Below are 19,578 nucleotides of genomic sequence, written 5' to 3'. Positions count from 1 at the left end.
GATGTGAGGTTTTTCTTACCTAAAGATGAAAACTGGCTTCTATTGCAGTGTTTCCGCCTTTATCACAGGGATTATGTAAACAAAATCTTTTGGGGGGTCTTGTCCAATTTAGGAGAAAATCATGTCTGAAAAATATCAGGAAAAACAAGGTAAACCTGTAATAGATGTTTACACACAAAGTAGGGTGATTTTTTTTTTTTCTAAGTTGCAACAGAAAAAATATACTCAAAAATTTGCTGAAGCTGCAATGACAGCGATGTAGTGCTAACGCGCATTTACAGGCAAATATAAATCAGCATGGAATGTTTTTATTGACTTCATAATCGAGATAATTATAACAGGGTTCGTCTCCGCAATTTCAAGATCAAATTGAAGTACGAAAATGGCGAATCTCATGTGCAATAAGACATCGAAATGTGCAGCTGTCAGGTTAGAATTATTCTTGCCAGTTTCTACAGAAATATGAGCGCACTGTCATTACTGGAAGAAACAAGTTCCTTTTTTCCTTTTATTGCATATTTATCCATCTGTGGCAGTGGCATTTATGATCAAAAATCTCAGTACAGCTTCCATTTGTTTTATTGCTGCCTACTTCCCTTTTAATCTGCCTGTTTATTGTTATAGCCCTTGCGGGTTGATAACTTCTGTTTTTCTACTTGGGTTTTATCATACACTTTATTTTCATTTGCACAAGGCCATAAACAAGCTATTTAAAGGGGGTTACAGTTTTGACACTTAGTTCTCAAAAGTTTTTTGTTCCCTATAGGCTACAGTGTGGTGCACAAGGGTGTAGTGAGATTGATGTGTACACAGTTCAATGGCCTGAGTGTCAGGCGCAAAAAAGTCCTCTGGGCTGTACTCCCTACAGGCCCATAAGGTACGTTTCTGGAGGAAAAAAAATAATAATGCATTGTTTTGTTTCACATGAAAAAGCTAGTCCATGTCTCCTGTGGTTTCCAGTGTTTATATTTTAAGCTTCATTCAACGGTGCTTCCATCGCCATCATAAATGTTTTAATCAGAGCATACAAATCAACATTTTATTTAGACTAAGGAAAGCACTGAAGTAATCCCGATTTTAGTATCTAAAGTACTCGATTAAACCAACCAATCACTTTGGTAATGCTGTGTTCCCTCCGTTTATTGCTGAGGTTTTGTTCCCAAGAATATTCACAGTAACTGCTGATTTTGTTAACTCATTGAATGCCAGGGATGAATTTGTATACATATTTTTTTTAAATCCAGAAATTCAAACCCTGATACTTAACTCATTCAATTAAGAGCAAAAATACAGTATTGAAAAATAGCAAGGTAAACCCGTAAATGAAAATTCTGGCAGTAGACATTGGATTTTTTTTTTTTTTTTTTGTGTGTGTGTAAAATTGCTATTTTTAACAGGCCTGACTTAAAAGGAAGAGGAAGTGCAAGACAAATAATGATGTAAACTTATGTTATGGTCATGAATGGAAATTAGCAATAGCGTAAAGTGGCAATAAGTGAACCACGATGCAGCGAGAAAACACTAATGTAATTTTGTACCTAAACTAATCGGTTAAAGTAATCCGCTCCTTAAATACTCAATTCATTTAGCACCAGCCATTTTCAGGTCCTCCTCTAGAAAAAAAAATATGTCTTGGTATTCAATGACTTACATGCGTAAAACTGCAATTAATTAGCTAAAAAATTGTCATCGCTTGACAGCACTAATATATGTGTATATATGTACGGCTTGTTGATTGAGCGGTAGGCCCCACCGCAATAAAACTTAACTGAAATGATCGCACCCTAGCTGTTGAAGTGCATGAGAGTTCCCGCAAAGAGTTCCCAGGCGTTTTCGGCTCTCTCCACCTTTGTGCTATTGCCCCCGCCCTTAATCAGCTACCGCACCTCTTCTCCCAACCTCCTTGCCACTATGTCAAGTGAACACTCTCCTAAACAGGAGGGGGAGGAGGAGGAGGAGGAGGAAGAGTTGAGATCATTGCATGATTGCATTTACTGGATTCGATTTCTCTGCTGCATCCTTTAATGCAAGCGGAGATGCACCGGCTCGTTGGGTTTATGTAAGGTCGCCATGGGGATGTAATTGGACTAACAAAAGAACTCACCAAAGGTAGGAACAACTATGAGAGTGTGATTCTCTGCAATTTCTGTGTTTTTTCTTGAATTTGCGTACATAGTTTGAGAAGCGCTGTATTATGGAATAAACTGCATGTATACGACAAGTCATTTTGCAGATTCCGTACGTGAGAATTTGTTATAATAATGATTTCAAAAATCTCGTAGGTCATGCTGTCATTTCATCTGTACAAGTCATTAAACTTGATTAAGCATAGGTGAGAGACACACGCACAGGCCCCCGGTTACCAAAGTGACACGGAGCCCATGGGAGAGCATCTGATTTGCTCTCGGAGCTTCAAGGTGCCTCTGTGTGTTTTCATTAGCCGTCCTCCAATTAGTGACAAATGTGGTAACTGTCATCTAAACACCGCTCACATCTTCGGAGGTTGCGCAGGACCTGTCTTGTCTGTCGCTCATGCTCACGGCCCTTTTGCCTTTGCCTGTCACCATGTGAGGGACCGTGGCGGACACCCGCGGTCCCCTGACGTGCGCGCCATGAACTAGCAACACACTCCACGCCCGCCATCACGTGAACAGTCTTCCATTGCGTACGCGTGTGTTATCTGTGCGTTTATTTGTACCTCGGCGGAGATGAAGATGACGGGCCACACTCCGGAAAGAGATCGGTCGCCGCACAACCTGTCGGTCAAGACCAGCTTGGAGGAGGAGATCGAGAGAGCCGAGAGTATTCTGAGCAGGTTTAAGATTTTTTTTTAAATTATATGAATGACTTGGCATAGTGTAATGGTTTTTTTTTGGAATCTTTGTAACTCACGTTGTAGAGTTCCATCCATCTGCGACGACACGTGCTCGGAGCTCCAAAGGGTCGCTGCTCTTGATCTTCATGGTGGCAGCTCCAGAAACTCTTTTCAAAGGGTTGGAGCAGTCTCAAGGTAAGAAACAAAACAGAGGTGGGCAATCTGTTGGTGGCAGGGACGTCATGAAATAAACATGCTGTCGGATAGACCCGAGGGAGAGCGGCAAAGACCTTCACCAGATTTCTTTTATAATAAAACGATATTTCAAGTGTAAACTCTCCATTGCTATCATGATTGCTTAGCGACAGCTTTCACTTTCATTGGACGTCCACTCATTCATTGTGCAGGTGTAAAATAAAAAGCAATGATGAGAATTAAGCATTGAGAGACTTTTGTGTAATTTTGCTTTTTAAATATGATTTGAATGAATAAATCACTTGCACATCATTGAGCGAAGCATTCTGGGATTCCTTTCCGCAGGCAAGGAGGCATTGCATTCAAGTAATCAATGAGCACAACACAAAGTGACAATCTCGCTGATTGGCGCTGAGCCAGGAAATGCAAGATAGAAGTTTTAAAACTGTTAACCCCTGCTCTCCTCAAATCTGCATGATTGATGACTGAAATGCCTTGGGAGGAAACAAATAGCTACAAATGCTATGATGTCCACTTCTGCCACATGTCAGACTGGTGAGCCTGGTGGTGAGATTGCGGGAATGGGCTCACAGGAGCTTGGTCCAGGAACAGGAGCGACCCGACTCTTTCCTGGAGCGCTTCAGAGGCCCGGAGCTCCGAAACGCCCCCAGCCGCGCAAGTAACACGCAAACGGATGCCAATGAGAGTAATGCCAAAGGGTTCCTCAGGTAGTTTGTCCTTTAACTTTGCTTTTTTGATTTGCTTTATCGTGAGGTTTGATTTGACAAAATCAAATTGAATTTGCCTTAAGGAAAAAATGGGAGGTTTTTGTTGTGTCCCCATCGGACGACGTCTACTACCGCTGGTTATTTGTCATCGCCGCAGCAGTGCTCTACAACTGGTTCCTTGTTGTGGCGAGGTAAGGCAAAAAAACTGAGAGTGCTTGTTCCTCAATTATTTTTTTTTTCTACTTGAATCCACAGAGCATGCTTTGATCGATTGCAAGTGGCCAATTACATCTGCTGGCTGGTCCTGGACTACCTCTCCGACATTGTTTACATCATGGATACATGTGTACGACTTCGCACAGGTGACAAGTTTCAAAAGTTCAAAACATCTTTATAAAATCAAGTTTTTATGTGTCCCCACTAGTTTAAACAAGATATTTAATATTACATATAATATATATAATATATTAATATTGCTTTTTGTGGAACAAGGATCCACCCGTGTTTTATCCATCTCAGCGAGCAGCCATTTTGTCACTTGTTTGTCATATTTTGAACCTATGCTAATACTCCAGCTATTAAAAGTTCTAAAACAAGTCCGAGTCGATCTAAAAAGGACAGCTAAATTAACACCCATAGCAACAAATTCACGAGAGAGGCATGGTAAAAAAAAAAAAAAAAACGTCTGCGGTCTTATCTCTAAAAAAAAAAAGGATACTCAATAAGGACTTGGGCTGACTCAAGACTGGACAGGTATCCTAAAAGTGGGGGGTTAAAAGCCATCAAATCCTTACTTGCCACAGGCTTAAGCAAGCTCTCGTCCCCTCGCACGATCACGTTACACGCAGCAAGGGCCAAGGGGAGTGTTAATCCTTTAAACAGAGAGCCATTCAGGAGAATTTTTAAATAGTCCTGCGAGTAAGCAAAATCTGCCACCGTCAACTAAAAATGACCTCACAGTCGCTAATGAATTAAGGTAGCAATTACTCGTGGCTCAGTTTGCGAATGTCACATGACCAAACTCAAAAAACAGGTGAGCTGTGATATTCGTCGTTATTTGTCCCTTGAGCCAAACTGAAGTCTCTTTGGGCCCAATCCCAATATCAACACATCCACCCTTGCAGCCCTCAATTGCGCATTCCTGACTAGGGTGCAATTGTTAAGGGTGCCCCAAATTTAAGCATTGAATTACTTAGTTGCTATAGGTTTTACTTTACAACTACTTTTTAATATTAAGTAGCAAAATTGCCCAAACAGCAACTGATGCCGCCATGTTTAATGTGGCAAATCCCAAGCAGTGGTGTAAGTCGATGGCGTAGCACATACTGTTTCATACATTCATAATCTTGACCGCTTATCCCCACATGCTAGAACCTATAGCAGTTTTATTTAGGCATTTGGAGGAGTACGCGCTGAACTGAGTTGACGGCCAATTAAAGGGCAAACTAAGGCGAAAAACCATTCACTCGCAAACACACCTAATAAAATTTAGAGTGTCCAATATACCCAATTTTGGAATGTGGGAGGAAACCGGAATACCCGGAGAAAGCCAACGCAGGCACGGGCAAAACATACAAAGTCCACATAGGAACCCGGAAGCGAACCCGCAACCTCTAAAATTTGAGGCCATGTTCGCATGCTTGCAATCTGCGCTCTCAAACACTTCCAGTGAGGACCATAGGGTGGAGTAGGGGTATTGGGACTGGGCCTTAATTGTCATCAAATAGCATCAATAGGTGGATTTATCGGCCAACAGCATCCACTATGGCAAGAATAGTACAACATGCAACATGCATGTATGTCAAAGGTCGGGCTCAAGAAACCTATCTAATTCTGTGAGACCTAATCTGTTTGCTCCCAGGCTTCCTGGAGCAAGGTCTCCTGGTGAAAGACCACGCCAAGCTGAGGGACAGCTACATCCGTACGTTACAATTCAAGCTGGACGTGGTGTCCATCCTTCCCACAGACTTGGCCTACTTCTTCACCGGCATCCACACGCCTCAACTGAGGTTCAACCGCCTGCTGCGCTTCCCGCGGATGTTCGAGTTCTTCGACCGCACCGAGACGCGCACCAACTACCCCAACATCTTCCGCATCTGCAACTTGGTGCTCTACATCCTGGTCATCATTCACTGGAACGCCTGCATCTACTACGCCATTTCCAAGTCCTTAGGGTTGGGCTCGGACACTTGGGTGTTCCCAAACATCTCCAAACCGGAGTATTCCTCTCTCACTCGGAGTTACGTCTATTGTCTGTACTGGTCCACTCTCACTCTCACCACGATAGGAGAGATGCCTGCACCGGTGCGAGATGAAGAGTACCTTTTTGTGGTTTTTGATTTTCTTGTCGGCGTCCTGATCTTTGCCACAATCGTGGGAAATGTGGGGTCCATGATAGCCAACATGAACGCCACCCGCGCCGAGTTCCAGGCTCGGATCGACGCCATCAAGCATTACATGCACTTCCGCAAAGTCAGCAGAGAGCTGGAGACTCGCGTCATCAAATGGTTCGACTACCTCTGGACCAACAAGAAAGCCGTGGACGAGCAGGAAGTGCTGAAGAACCTGCCCAACAAACTGCGGGCCGAGATCGCTATCAACGTCCACCTGGAGACCTTGAAGAAAGTGCGCATTTTTCAAGACTGTGAGGCGGGACTGCTGGTGGAGCTCGTGCTCAAACTCCGCCCGCAGGTCTTCAGTCCGGGAGACTACATCTGCAGGAAAGGCGACATCGGGAAGGAGATGTACATCATCAAAGAAGGGAAGCTGGCTGTGGTCGGAGACGACGGGGTGACCCAGTACGCCCTCCTCATGGCCGGCAGTTGCTTTGGAGAAATCAGCATTCTGAATATTAAAGGAAGCAAAATGGGCAACCGTCGGACCGCCAACATTCGCAGTCTGGGCTACTCGGATCTGTTCTGCCTCTCGAAGGACGATTTGATGGAGGCCGTGACAGAGTATCCCGACGCCAGGACTGTTCTGGAGGAGAGGGGCCGCGAGATCCTGATCAAGGAAGGTATGCTGGAGCACGATGCCGAGAGCGGCGGCCTGCAGACCGAAGACACCGAAGAGAAGGTGGAGAGGCTGGAGTCTTCGCTGGACACCCTCCATACTCGTTTTTCCCGGCTTCTCTGCGAGTACACGCACACCCAGCAGAGGCTGAAGCAACGCATCACCTTGCTGGAGCGGCGCATGAATCAAACGGACTGCGGAGCGGAAGCCAGCCATGACGCCATCGCTCATTTGGAACCGCCGGTCCGTGACGCTCAAGCTCGGCCCTCCATCCACGTGGACGACGCTCCGCTTTGAAACACGCCAACTCCTTGAATCACGCGAGTGGCTTTGCGGGTTTTCTGACTGACGTGCCGCCGCTCGCTCGAGGTGAGTCGGAGCAAAATTGTGATCCGCCGCCGTTTGAGTGAAGCGGAGAAATTGCAAGCGAGCTCTACCGTAATGTCCGTGCAAGTGGGAGACGGGAGAAAAAAAGACTGATACGCTTTCAGTTGGTTTTTAGTTATAATGGTGAATCACTTTTATCACACTCAAGACGATTTATAATTGATACATCGGTTATGGTAAACTTCACTATGTAGCCACAACTGCAGGATGGCAGAAGCGCGGCTGCCATTTTGCGCCAACGTCCCCTCCCACCAACCGATTGAGGCAAGGTCTTGCTCAAAGACACAACGACACATGACTTGGACGGAGAGGGATTCGAGCAGCCGACCCTTGGGTTACTTGGGTCCGTTGGAACAACCTGCTCTACCGCCTGAACCTTGGCTGAACAACACAATCGAATGCACATTCTTAAAGGGGAACATAAGTGAAAAAAAATGCTCTACAATAAAGTCAATGTGGCCTACTAGTCGAAGCACAACACTGTTGAATAATGTGTTTGTGGAATATGAACTAAGCAGCAAAATGCACCAGAGGCGGCCATTTTGCCACTCCCCATTGACTGAAAATGACAACACAGTGCCCATGGTCAACTTCACATGAATAAACCCAGAAAACAGGTGAACCATGTTTATTTGGTTCATTGTCCCTTAGTCAGTTTCGCCTCAACCAGATTGTTGAGTTCTTTTGCCCCATTCCTTTTCAACTATTTTCATCATCAAAAATATACAACACAAATGCAGAAAGTTGTTTTGTTTCCTGACACTGACCAATCACGAATCCAAGTATCAACCAATTATTGATTATGTCCATATATACCTGAGAGAGTAAGTATAATTTTGATTGAGTTGATTAGACAAAACAAAATCCAATTTATGCACCAAATCCCTAAACCGTTGGGTCAAAAATAGCATATATTAAATAGTAATAAATAAATGATTTAAAAAGGGTGGGGGGGACCAAGTCAACTTTTTAGGTTGTACATTTAACGCCAAAATGACATAGTTTGAATAATCAAACAAAAACAATCAAATTTTATCGTACGTTTGTACAAATCAATCCTTTTTTGGACAGAACACAATTCAGCACAAATCCTTATTTAGCACCAAACTCTGGGGCGAAATGAATAACCCAAAATTGTGTGGGTTGTTTTTTTTTTAATGTTATTGGTTTTGTTGTTTTTTTTGTTTGGTTTGGGCTCAATGAATAACTCTGCTTCATTGCATCAGTCTCTTTTTGATTCAATTTGGGTTATTTTGAGTTTTTTTTTTAGAATCTATGTAAATAAATCGAATACAATAATCTAAAAAAACAACAACACACACACAAATATATACTTCTTTGGGTCAAAACAACCAAATTTGGGGTTTGGCTCTTTTCCTTATTTAGCCCAACATCTTGGGTTATAATGAATAACCAAAAATTAGATTATTTTAAGGTTATTAGAATTTGACCCAACTATTTGGGCCACATGAAAAACCCAATGAGTGGTTAGTCTCTTTTTAAAATGTTATTTTTTGACCTATTTTTAGAATGTAAATGCATTGATAATTTAAATACAATTTTAAAATGTGCATTTTATTGAGTTATTCCTTTTAACTCAACAGAAAACATAGCTCACCAAACAACCAAACAAATGGGCTGTTATTCATTTGAATCCACCAACCAAAACATTGCGCCAGTCTCTTTTTGACCCGAGTCTAATGTAAAACAAATAAAAAAAAATCAGTAAAAATCAATTTTTTTACAGTAATGTCAGAATAATTTTATGCAAACAGCTCATGTTTTGGTTGCATCAGCAGAGGGATTTTGATCAAGATAAGTGATGCTCTGGCCCTGAACGCCTCATCTCTTGCCACCCCTCCTGAGAACCAAGTCCGAGGAGAGATGCTATAGCCCGACTCGTCGAGTTCACAAACACAGTAATCTTCCGAGGTCAGACGTACAACACAGTCAAGTAATTTTTTTTGGACTAAATCTTGTCTAAATTTATTTGGGGTACATCAATCAAATGCACTGTAACTCATGATAGTCATTAGGTGTGTTCCAACTACTTCTAATCACTTATGTCCACTATGCATATATATATATATATATATATATATATATATATATATATATATATATACATGAAAAGGTTATGAAATTTGCAGTTAACAGGGGTTACTAACTCAAAGGACATGCCGGCAAGGAGTTTTGTTGCTGCACCCTATTAGCGTTTCCCTCGCTGAGTAAAACGCCTGGGGAATTTCCATTGGAGCCAGCCTTGGAATTCCAGGATGCCAGCCAGCCTTACAAGCGGCGGCGATAAGCGCAGCTGGAACAATGCAACTGTTGGCAGCGGCCGAAAGGTACATGAGCGCATGTTCTCTGCACGCCAGAAGGCTTGGGTGGGATCACATTTACTGTGGATATAAAAGTCTACACACCCCTTTTCAAATGTCAGATTTTTGCGGTATACACAATTGAGACCAGTACAGTGTGAAAACTTTTTCCAGCATTGACGCGGCCTGAAGAAAAGCGTGATTTCACAATATTGTGAGTGGGAGGCGGCTGGGTTCACAATCAACCAGTCACATTCAAACTCATTATGAATGGGAGTCGGCTCACATCTGCCACCAATTAAAGTGCTTCTACTTACATTTCAGATGTTCGAGCCTTTTTTCTTTTAACAGGGACCGGTTGGGTCATCTGTAACTGTTCATACCGCTTTACAATTTCAATTGACAGGTCAAAGGTGATATTATCTGTGGATAAAGTTTTTAAAGATTTCTCTTGGTCTCATTTGTCTGCAACAGAAAAATCTAGCATTTGAACAGGGGTGTGTAGAAATTTGGACCATTCCTTTAATACCCCCAGGAAGCAGAGTATGGTAATGTCTCATCAAATTTTCAAATTTTGTGGAGCAGTTCATATTACATAATACTGATTTTTTTATTGACATTTTATTAAACTAGAAGTGTGGGGTCACATATGGAAACCACTGGATTTTGAGTGGTGGGTGAGGTTTTGCGCTCAAGAATGATCGAGATACAAACACACGCACACACGTGGTATTTGTGAATAAAACTATATTGCTTGTATTTTCAAAGAACAGCACATACATAGGAGCAGTAGCTGCTGCAATTCATAGTGGGAAAGGAGGGGACGATGACAGATCCCCTGATAAACGGGGACTTTAATATGCAACAGCAAGGTACGTAATATCCCCCTTCAGAGTAAACATGAGTCCAATCTTTAACAGGACGTTAGGAGGACAAGTAATCCTCTTATTAATTGTGATTGAATGTGAGGATATAGTGAGCAGGCAGAGCTCTGTTTTTTTCTTTTTAAATGAGCTGTGCAGGAGCTGATTGGCCGAGAGGGTCCATCGGGGCAAACAAACATGGCGGCTAGCGCATTCGCATGTGTAGGCTGTGCTTGGGTCCGTCCACTCGCTCCAACTTCTCAAAGTGTTTCCTAGCATTACGGATATTGATGAGCGTGGCAGCGGAAGCTGTCGATAAACAAGACACAATTTATAAGTGAATTTATTTGACTTATCACAACAACAGACATACAGTGCAACCGCCAAAGTAAAAATAAATGCGTGGCACTGATTGGTCTACTCTTGAATAATGAATAAAATGTAACTGAATACTGTATAGAATGGTGTTGACAGCAATACTGACACCTAGCGACATTTTATCGGTAATGCTGTACAGGTATATTAAGTAAACAGGTTTCTTTTAGAGGTTGGTGATACAGCTTTAAACTTATATCCAATTTCAAGGAAAATTGCACAGACTACATGCAAAAACTACTGAATTTATTATTGATGCTTAGGAACAATTTAAAAAAAAAATTAGAATTCATGTAAACGAAAACCAAAGAAAACTTAGACATTCAAAAGACAGCAGCCCTGTTGTATTGTTACACACACCTTTTTGTGCTCTTTGCAGATTCCACAAAGCAAGAGAGTCCAAAGTTATGATCCTCGGGTTGCAGAGGCAAAAAAATAAAAACTTCCACCGACGATATGGTAGCAGTTAGTTTGTGGCAGCATGCTTTGTACATTGGAGGCAAATGTTGATTTTTTTTTTTTTTCCTGCAGAGTTCCCCATGTGATAGAATTAACCAATGCTAGACCTATGATTATATAAAAAATGAATTGTGATAACATATTATTAGCACGTTATTGAAATTTGTATTTATTTATTTATTTTAATTATTAACACACTAAATTCAACAGACTGTACCTTAAAAGAAACGTAAACATTTCTTTGGGCTTAAATGACCTAACAGAGATGAAATATTTGCTCCCTGACATTTTAAATCAAATATGTGTTTACTTTAATAACTTTAATAATACTCAAAATATATTAATGCGAAAGATCTGAAAAAAATTCTCTTATACTTACAACCATAAAAATCTAGTCATAGAAAACTTAAAGATACCATAATTAAAAGTTGTTTTTTTTTTTAAATGATTGAACCCCCCCCTCAAAAAAAGAAAAAAAAAAGTAAAAGATATAGGACAGAATTGTCTGCACATTGTGGTTAAGCTCCACATATTTTGGTCAGTACTTACGAATGGACGGGTCTGACATGATGACCATGACGTAAGTGTTGGAGGTAAAGACGTCAATGAAGGCCGCGAAGTTGGAGTTCCTCACTTCCATGCTTTGGAAAGAGGCTGCCAGTTTACTGAAATAAAACGAGACAGTGAATGAACAGGACATGAGAAAATAAATTTCTCTTAAGCTTTTTTTCAGGGGCATTTGTAGAGTGAAGCACTTGTGATATTTTAGACCTCCTCTAGATGTTGCCCTTGGTTTAAAAATAAAGGCTAGCGCGATGGCAATGCATACGTCTCCACTGAATCTTTAAATCAAGAGTGTCATATACAAAAATGATTGGTTAATGAGGTTACATTTTACCCATCACTAGGATACGATTCTAAGAACTTACCTACAGCTAAGTTTGAACTGTTTGATAATGTTACTGATCTTCTCAAAGCGGTGAGCATCCCGCTGCTCTTTGCATTGGTAGTGGGAGATCACCTGCATTGAAAGCAATGTACAAAAAAAAAAAAAAAAAAAGTGTACAGAACATAGGTTTGGTTTTAGATGTAAACAGTATGCACAGATGTGGTTTGATGTTACCAGAAAAGTGGCCCTTTCAAAGAGAAGGACTTCATCTGCTTCAATGATCTGTGCAAAGTTTCTCAGGTTCGTCTCAAGTTGCTGGACGTTCGGGATGAGCTGATACACGATGCTGGACCACGCCTGTCGGAATTCAGATAGAACAATTAGCTCCAGCGTCGATCAGAATTGTAATCTGGAAAACCAAAAAAATCTTGTGAGATGGGCAAACCTTGTAGAGGGTTTCATCCCAGATTGACGTCCTGAAGCATGTGCAAGCTAAAGGTCGAGACAGTCTCTTTAAGTCCTCCTCGCGTTCCTTAAAGATCTGCCAAGGACACACAGGTGCACGCACTCAATAGTGACTCAACTGTACTGCACGTGCATGCATTTTTAAACTGCTATGATGTCAGTCAGCCGTGAAGATTAATTTGAATACTCATCTTGCATTACACAATGTTCAATATCGGAGGTCCCTTCATTAAGTGTTTTACCATGAATAGTTATTTCTGTAAATACTTTAGAGACAACTGCTAACTCTATTAGCATCTATGTCTCTGTTCTTTGCTATGTTTAGCATCCCACCCTACCAAGTCTCTCTGGTCCTCCTGCACCAGATCCATTTTGTGAACGAGGCAGAAGACTTTCGCATCGGGGGAGTTTTGTAAGATGGCTTCCAAACAGGACTGGTAGTAATGCATGTCTTTCTCCAGCTCGCGGCTCTCCACATCGAAAACATAAATAAGCACTTCCACATTCCTAAAGATGTTGTCCCTCTGGCTGGTGAAGTAGTTCTCCATAAAAGTATCTTGTCTAGGGGAAGAAAGGAAGTGTGTGTTTTTGCAGGTTATCAATCAGAAGGTGGCAATTAATCAACAAAACGGCTTTACCCTCCGCAATCCCAAAGGTTTAGAACGAGATTGCCGAGAAATCTCACGTGGGAGTGTTCCACATCAACTGCAGTTCACAAAGTTTAAAAAAAAAACGACTTAAAGAAATGGTTATCCAATGAACCAAGTAAGCCACTCTGGGACATTCTTACTTGTTGCTCCAAGCCGACGCGTGTCTCGAGCGATGTAATTGGCAAAGATGATTGATCTCATACTGGTCTTCCCTGACCCACTTTTCCCCATCAATAACACCTGGAAAGGAAACGTTAGCTTGATTGATTGATTTATTGAAGAAATAAACATATATTTCATCAAAACAAAGTCAGAAGAAAATTCTGAGACAAATCAAATTTTAAAACTGAACTAGTCCTATCCCTTGCTCTTTATAAATGATTAAAAATGTTGTATGATCATAAAATCCATGTAGTGAATTTTAAATTGAGAAAGATATGAACTTAAACCTGTGATACAAAAAAGTAATGGCCATATATGAAAATCCGCGATAGAGTGAAGCCGCAATACGCGAACAGCGACGTAGCGAGGGAAACGTGACTGTAAACATACAATTTAATGAACACGTTTTTGACAGTGGCACAAAAAACCTCCCAATGCTGTTGTGCTTGAACGTCACCGAGAGCAACCGACCTTTTTCTTCATGGCTGAACTGGACATCCCCTTTTGAAGACACGATGGAAGTTTGCAACGAGCTGCGGATCAGATGACTTCTTGCGCGCAGCTCTCCTCTTCCTCGCCCCCTGCTGACAGACACAAATTACCACACATTTTAGCACTTACGTGTTCACTTTCTCGAGTGTGATTTCGACAAACGCGTCACGCGTCAAGAAGCTTAAAAATTATGGACAAAACTACACGCACCAACGAGGAAATTCGATGTTTGAATTGACTGAATTGTCTAACTTTATCCAAGTCCACTTTCCGTCACCGTCTGTGCTAAAGCTAAATCAGCTAGCGAGAAATTCGGGACACATTTATGTTATGTAGTTTAGCTGCTAGCTAAGGAAAACCACAATTAGAGTTGCTTACCCAAACTGGACAGAAAGGTTACTTGTGTTCAACCGAGAGTAGACATAAGTTATTGGCGTTAATGAATCCAGCTGTGTACATTACTTGATGGGATTGGGTGCAGGCAAGAGTTGTGACCAGCTGCTTCCTGTTTACGCCAGAGTCACATGATGTGACGTAGAGGCACTCAATTGTAGCACCAAAAGCGACGTCATTTCCGGTTATCTAATAATGCTTGTATACTGTAGTCCATAAAAAAGATATTTCAACCTTTGGGTCGTACGCGATCATAGATATTTCCTACGAAAGTTGAAATGTTTTTGTTGTCAATAGTTCACTATTAATAAAAGTAGAGAGACTCCCTCAATTTTCCATACTGCTTCTCTTCATTTGGACCACGGCAAAGTCAGAATCCTCATTTGCAGTTAAGAGTTAAGTGTCAAAATCTACACTTTATGTAGGTCATGGGCGGCTATTTTGCCACTTGCGTCGATTGAAAATGACATCACAAATGGCTCAGTTAATGGCCAGTAATGTTACCTTTTTTCCGGGTTTGGTCAAGTTAACGTTCACCATTTCATACCAAACTAATTAGCATCATTCGAGCAACACATGAAATTTGAATTTAGACATTTCATCTGTCGCTGAAATTGGCTGGGATTTTATTATATTATTAAAAAAAGCAAACGCAACATTAATAGTTTCACATCATTCTGGAGGTAAATAATATATTGAAAGCAAGATGCAAAGTATTGTTGTAAAATTTTATTGTGTGTAACTGCAAGCAGTAACCCCTGAACCAAATGATCAGTAGATTACCACACAAGGCCTTATCATCAGTAAGGGATACGTAATGTCATCAGTAAGAGACACCTACTGTCCCTCCCACGGTAATACAAGAATAACAGGTCATACAGTATGCCAAACAAAAGAACTTCCTGAAGCAAGGCTCCTTACCGTAATTCTATGGTAACCTATGGTAGAAAACACCACTCTTGTTTACTTGTTTGCATGTCCTTCTGCGTGGTTTAGAATAACATAATGAACATTTTCCAGAGCTAGCATTCCTATTGGAATCCCAAATTTTAATGTTCTGTTAGTTAATATTGGTTATGAACGCAAAATCAAAAAAGAATAACGCTAGACAGAGAAATTCACCCATGTAAAGAGGAGAAACAAATATGGTGGGAAAGTAATATTGATGTAGTGTAATGAACAGGTCTCTGTGGTACATTGTCGCTCCGCTGCACTTGCTCATCACATTTGTTCCCGGAGTTTGGACAGCCTTAGAGACAACTCGTCCTTTAGACCACATAAGGATAAGGAGCGGGTTAGGACAATATTTGAGTCATCACGGTCAGTGGGAAATAAGTCCAAAAACATGCATCACCTGTTCTGCTGAGGCCACGCTGGTGGACACCGATCCCATCTGTCCCTGAGGGAGCTCCAGGTTCAGGTCCAACCTACACAAAGTGCATCAAATTTAAATAAGCAGCTTGAAATACTCCGCATGCTCAATTAATTCCTCAAGTTCATTACCCTGCTTCATCTGCCATCTCATGTAGCAATGAATCCACTTGGTTCTGAACACAACATTAAAGACAGCGTGAATGTTGATCAATAGAACATAATAAATATTCAAATTAAAATGAAAAGAAAAAACAAATGTACCTGTGGAGTAGTCAGTGTTGTGGAGCTACTCATGGTGTCCTCCATCTGCGCTGTCTGAACATCCAGCGTCTCAAACTGGCGCTCAAATTTGTCCATGAGAGATGAAATCTGTAAAAAATTATATTTTTCACATAATAAATAACCACAATATTAGAAACAGATATTATTGCAAAATTGAGCACATTATTTTACTTTCGTTCGTTCATTCAAATAATTAATGATAAGGACAACCTTCTCCAGATTCATCGACTTCAGAGTAACTTCCATGCCTTTCACCACTCCAGCCATAGATTTTGTGACCTGAGAAGAAGCACTTGGTTACAAAAGTGCAACAGATAAGGAACAGATTTTCGTGCTAAAAAAAAATGTCATACTTTTATACCTATTTGCATGTTGTATCACTATTATATTAAGAACAAGCTTGGAAATCTGATTTGTAAATGTAATGGGTCTTCTGTAATGAGATTCAATGAAAACTTCTGATTGTGATGATGTGAGTATTTCATTTAATAATTCAACTCATTTAACCCCAAAGACATATTTTTACTTTTTTTTTTTGAGTGTCCAGACATTCAATCCTAGGTATTTATTTACTTCTTTTTCCATTTTTGTTCCCCCTATAGTTGGCTATATGTTTAAAAATTGTCAGTATTAAATCAATGCAATACCAAAGTAATCACTAACTTTTCAATACTAAAGTAATCAACTATACATTAATCAAACTTCAGATTATTTTAGTGTTTAATGTAGTGTTAAACACTGTGTTTAGTTAGTACTTATCACCTAGTATAATGCATTACTTTATTTCCTAAAGTAACCAAGTACTTTGGTACTTAATAAAGTCATTGATTACTTTACAACTTAAAGTAATTACTTTAGTACTTAATTACATGTACACAGATATGTCTATATATATTTGTATATATCTATATATTTACTAATTACTGACAAATCTCTCTCTGATAGATAGATAGATAGATAGATAGATAGATAGATAGATAGATAGATAGATAGATAGATAGATAGATAGATAGATAGATAGATAGATAGATAGATATTTATATAGCATTTCTGAACATAAAGGAACAGACTAAGAGCCGTTTCTCCATCTACAGCAGCATATTACACCAACGGTCAAAAGGTCATGCTAACATCCATATCTGGCTCTACATTTTTGCTTCAATTCAAGAGTTTACTGTGAACATTAATTTCTAATGAACTAAAGCTTTATTTATTGTAATGATGCTTTATGAGCATTCTATTTTGATTTATTTTTTTTGTCCATTTTTCGGCGTATATTCCTTTAAGGGGCAGTAAGTTCTCTCATTAAAAGTACCTGGTTCATTGTGACAGCAGTTTGGACCCTTGCCGCCACCGCCTCTACCCGAGCGCCCATCCTTAAGTACGTCACAGACTGGTTCTTCTGTCTGATGGCATTCTCTGCATGGATCCTCGCCACCTCCATGTTTCCCTTTTGGATGGCCTGAAGACGCACAAACACAAAAATGGTGGAAAATGTGTACATTCGATTCAAACGGCAAACAGTGTTTTTTGTATACGTACTTTCTTCACTTTCGCCTTCTCCGATTTCTCTTCTTTGTCACATTTCTTGGCGTTTCTTTGGAGTTCTTTGACGGCATACTTTAAATTGAAAAGGTGCTCTGAAAATGAAGTTAAAGGAAGTACCGGTAACAAATGACGGGACGTGCTTTTGAATGACAGGGGAAGAGCGTGACTCAGAACTGACAACAGAACAATACAGTACAAAACATTCGTCCCTATGTGACGGAGCGCTAAAATGGAAACCAATCTAATAACAGAAACAAGTAATTCCGATAAGATATTAACTAATTCAGTTGATTTAATAGACTAGTGGCAGCCATTGCTATAGAACATAAAAATCACTTGTAAAAGACGCCATCGTAGTTTTAAAACCACGTTCCGATTACTGTAAATTATTCAAGTGTATTAAAAATCTGATTCTTCGGGAATGAGTTTTGAACTAAACAAACAAACAAACAAACAAAAAAAGGTTCTAACTGTTGAGGGTTTCAAACCAAACATTAGCATCAGAGCTTTTCTGAGGCCTTAGCACAGTTCCAAGCGGCGTCTAGAATAGACTGCATTACGAAAGCTGGACTTTTACGTTCAGTAAACATAAGACTGCTTCGCAATGTTTCTATGTTTATAACAAGTAAACAAAAACCTGTATCACCCATAAATATCCTGTTGTGTTCGGCGCCTGAAACGTCGCAGTAGCATTCCAATTCTTGTCTTCCTTTGACTGTGTTTTTGAAGGATACTATCCATGCTGGTTATTATGCGGTGGCTTCGATGGTCACAAAAGTTGTTTCCCGATGAATCTTCCTAAAAACAAAAGTAGAAAATAAAGCAATATTTGTCCGTAAATTCGTCGCTCTTCTGGTTTCGGTCTACCGTCTTCGACGTCTTCCGCACTTCCTGGTTCCTTACCAAAATATGGTTGACGTCACCATCATGTGGTGGTTTCCAGTGACGTAACAAAGATAATTGCTCCGCCTTGGCATGGAATTGAACGTCAAAGTCACAGCCATGTTGGATGTGGACAAGTGGAGATGGTACATTCAGATGCCGCTTGAAGATGTGTAAATGTTTAAAAAAAAAATCAAGACAACTAATGGAAATCAGACGAAAAACATTCATTTTAATTGTATTTGGTCAGATGGTCAGCACGGAAGTCCTGAAGTGCAAATTAAAAAAACAAAACACCTAAGTAAACGAATTAGGGTAAAAAAAAATAAAAGTACTTATCTATTGTCTTTTAAAAACTACCACGACTAATCAAAAAATAAATAAAAATAGTTGCCAACAAAAACAAAAATACATAATAAAACACAGTTGCAAATGAGAAATTGCACAAAAAAAGTATCCTAACAAATAATTAACTTCAAATGGGAAAAAAACACGTTTGAACACAAAATGAAGCGTCATAAAAAAAATAAACAAAAATGCAAAAAATGATCATCAAGCGCATTACAAAAGACGAAATCATTTAAAAATATAAAATAAAAACAAAACACAATTGCAAATCAGGAACCGTATAATTTTTTGTTGTTGTTGCTTTTTTGCTGTTTTGTTTCGTATTGCAATTTTGTTGCTTTTTTGATGTTTTGTTTTGTATTGCAATTTTGTTGCTTTTTTGCTGTTTTGTTTTGTATTGCATTTTTTGTCCTTTTGTTTGCAACGAATTTTCTTGTCTGCTTTTTCATTGATTTTATTTTTTGTCATTGCATTTCGTGTCTTGTAATGTTTTTGTTTGCAATTAATTTTGGGGTGTGCTTTTTCTGTGATTTTTGATAGTGTTTCGTTTCATCTTTTGTTGTCATTTTTGTAATTGATTTTTTTGGGGGGGTCTTATTGACTGGTTCATTTTTGTTTGTCTACTTCTCTTGTATGTGTTTATTTGTACTTGTATGTGTTTTGTATTTTTTACTGTGTGAAGTTTTATTTGTTTTAAATTCCGTGCGTTTGGTCTTCTGTAATATATTTACACATGAAAAAAACATTGTTTACACAAACTAAAAACATATATACAAAACGGAGAAAATAACGGAACTGTAACCAAAAAAAAAATCCCGTTCGTCACGTTGGCGATATACAAAACTAGCGTTTTTATTGGAGCGGGATGTGAGATGGGCGGGGCCAGCGCTTGATTGATGATAAAAGATTTACGTTGTGTGGATCACGGCTGGGGAGAG

The 19,578-nt window shown here is 39.9% G+C and overlaps 3 protein-coding genes and 1 long non-coding RNA gene across 6 annotated transcripts; 1 reads left to right on the top strand and 3 right to left on the bottom strand.

Annotated features, from left to right (window-relative positions):
* Positions 1 to 26: 26 nt before the first annotated feature.
* On the bottom strand, positions 27 to 2,958 carry LOC148408813 (uncharacterized). The gene is made up of 3 exons (XR_015868571.1): positions 2,893 to 2,958; positions 2,699 to 2,807; positions 27 to 125 (listed from the first exon to the last, which is right to left on the bottom strand). It is a non-coding gene; the product is annotated as an uncharacterized LOC148408813 (long non-coding RNA).
* Positions 1,894 to 7,885, top strand: LOC148408812 (cyclic nucleotide-gated cation channel-like). The gene is made up of 7 exons (XM_088440824.1): positions 1,894 to 2,109; positions 2,709 to 2,815; positions 2,900 to 3,010; positions 3,562 to 3,738; positions 3,822 to 3,929; positions 3,994 to 4,100; positions 5,600 to 7,885. The coding sequence occupies exons 2-7, from the start codon at positions 2,709 to 2,711 to the stop codon at positions 7,045 to 7,047; spliced, it is 2,058 nt and encodes a 685-aa protein (XP_088296950.1). The 5' UTR covers positions 1,894 to 2,109; the 3' UTR covers positions 7,048 to 7,885.
* A 2,305-nt stretch (positions 7,886 to 10,190) lies between these two features.
* On the bottom strand, positions 10,191 to 14,333 carry rraga (Ras-related GTP binding A). 3 transcript variants are annotated; one of them, XM_088440993.1, is made up of 11 exons: positions 14,192 to 14,333; positions 13,793 to 13,905; positions 13,300 to 13,399; positions 13,148 to 13,214; positions 12,848 to 13,070; positions 12,490 to 12,585; positions 12,279 to 12,401; positions 12,085 to 12,176; positions 11,705 to 11,820; positions 11,057 to 11,262; positions 10,191 to 10,630 (listed from the first exon to the last, which is right to left on the bottom strand). In XM_088440993.1, exons 2-10 carry the CDS (start codon positions 13,817 to 13,819, stop codon positions 11,102 to 11,104), a joined length of 1,005 nt encoding a protein of 334 aa, XP_088297119.1. In that variant the 5' UTR covers positions 13,820 to 13,905; positions 14,192 to 14,333; the 3' UTR covers positions 10,191 to 10,630; positions 11,057 to 11,101. The 3 variants fall into 3 exon arrangements, with proteins under 3 accessions (XP_088297119.1, XP_088297120.1, XP_088297121.1); XM_088440994.1 differs by having other exon boundaries at positions 13,793 to 13,902; positions 14,192 to 14,329; XM_088440995.1 differs by lacking the exon at positions 11,057 to 11,262.
* A 587-nt stretch (positions 14,334 to 14,920) lies between these two features.
* On the bottom strand, positions 14,921 to 18,313 carry chmp1b (charged multivesicular body protein 1B). The gene is made up of 8 exons (XM_088441581.1): positions 18,145 to 18,313; positions 17,405 to 17,502; positions 17,178 to 17,324; positions 16,073 to 16,141; positions 15,842 to 15,949; positions 15,710 to 15,753; positions 15,561 to 15,633; positions 14,921 to 15,472 (listed from the first exon to the last, which is right to left on the bottom strand). The coding sequence occupies exons 1-8, from the start codon at positions 18,149 to 18,151 to the stop codon at positions 15,428 to 15,430; spliced, it is 591 nt and encodes a 196-aa protein (XP_088297707.1). The 5' UTR covers positions 18,152 to 18,313; the 3' UTR covers positions 14,921 to 15,427.
* Positions 18,314 to 19,578: the final 1,265 nt, after the last annotated feature.

The sequence above is a fragment of the Hippichthys cyanospilos genome, chromosome 18 (assembly GCF_059441005.1).
Source record: "Hippichthys cyanospilos isolate Australia breed blue-spotted pipefish chromosome 18, RoL_Hcya_1.0, whole genome shotgun sequence".
NCBI classification, from domain to species: domain Eukaryota; kingdom Metazoa; phylum Chordata; class Actinopteri; order Syngnathiformes; family Syngnathidae; genus Hippichthys; species Hippichthys cyanospilos.
Note: the sequence above shows the minus strand (reverse complement) of the source record. Positions and strands in the feature narration are given on the sequence as shown.

Excerpts from the sequence above, each read along its gene's own strand:
- LOC148408812 (XM_088440824.1), top strand. The coding sequence starts at position 2,709 with ATGAAGATGACGGGCCACACTCCGGAAAGAGATCGGTCGCCGCACAAC. Across the intron at positions 3,011-3,561 it reads AGGGTTGGAGCAGTCTCAAG|ACTGGTGAGCCTGGTGGTGA; the intron begins GTAAGAAACAAA and ends GCCACATGTCAG. Across the intron at positions 3,739-3,821 it reads AATGCCAAAGGGTTCCTCAG|GAAAAAATGGGAGGTTTTTG; the intron begins GTAGTTTGTCCT and ends ATTTGCCTTAAG.
- rraga (XM_088440993.1), bottom strand. The coding sequence starts at position 13,819 with ATGTCCAGTTCAGCCATGAAGAAAAAG. Across the intron at positions 13,215-13,299 it reads GCGTCGGCTTGGAGCAACAA|TTGATGTGGAACACTCCCAC; the intron begins GTAAGAATGTCC and ends TGTGAACTGCAG. Across the intron at positions 11,263-11,704 it reads CATGTCAGACCCGTCCATTC|GTCTAGCATTGGTTAATTCT; the intron begins GTAAGTACTGAC and ends ATATAATCATAG.
- chmp1b (XM_088441581.1), bottom strand. Across the intron at positions 15,754-15,841 it reads CAACACTGACTACTCCACAG|AACCAAGTGGATTCATTGCT; the intron begins GTACATTTGTTT and ends TGTTGTGTTCAG. Across the intron at positions 15,473-15,560 it reads GCGTGGCCTCAGCAGAACAG|GACGAGTTGTCTCTAAGGCT; the intron begins GTGATGCATGTT and ends TGTGGTCTAAAG.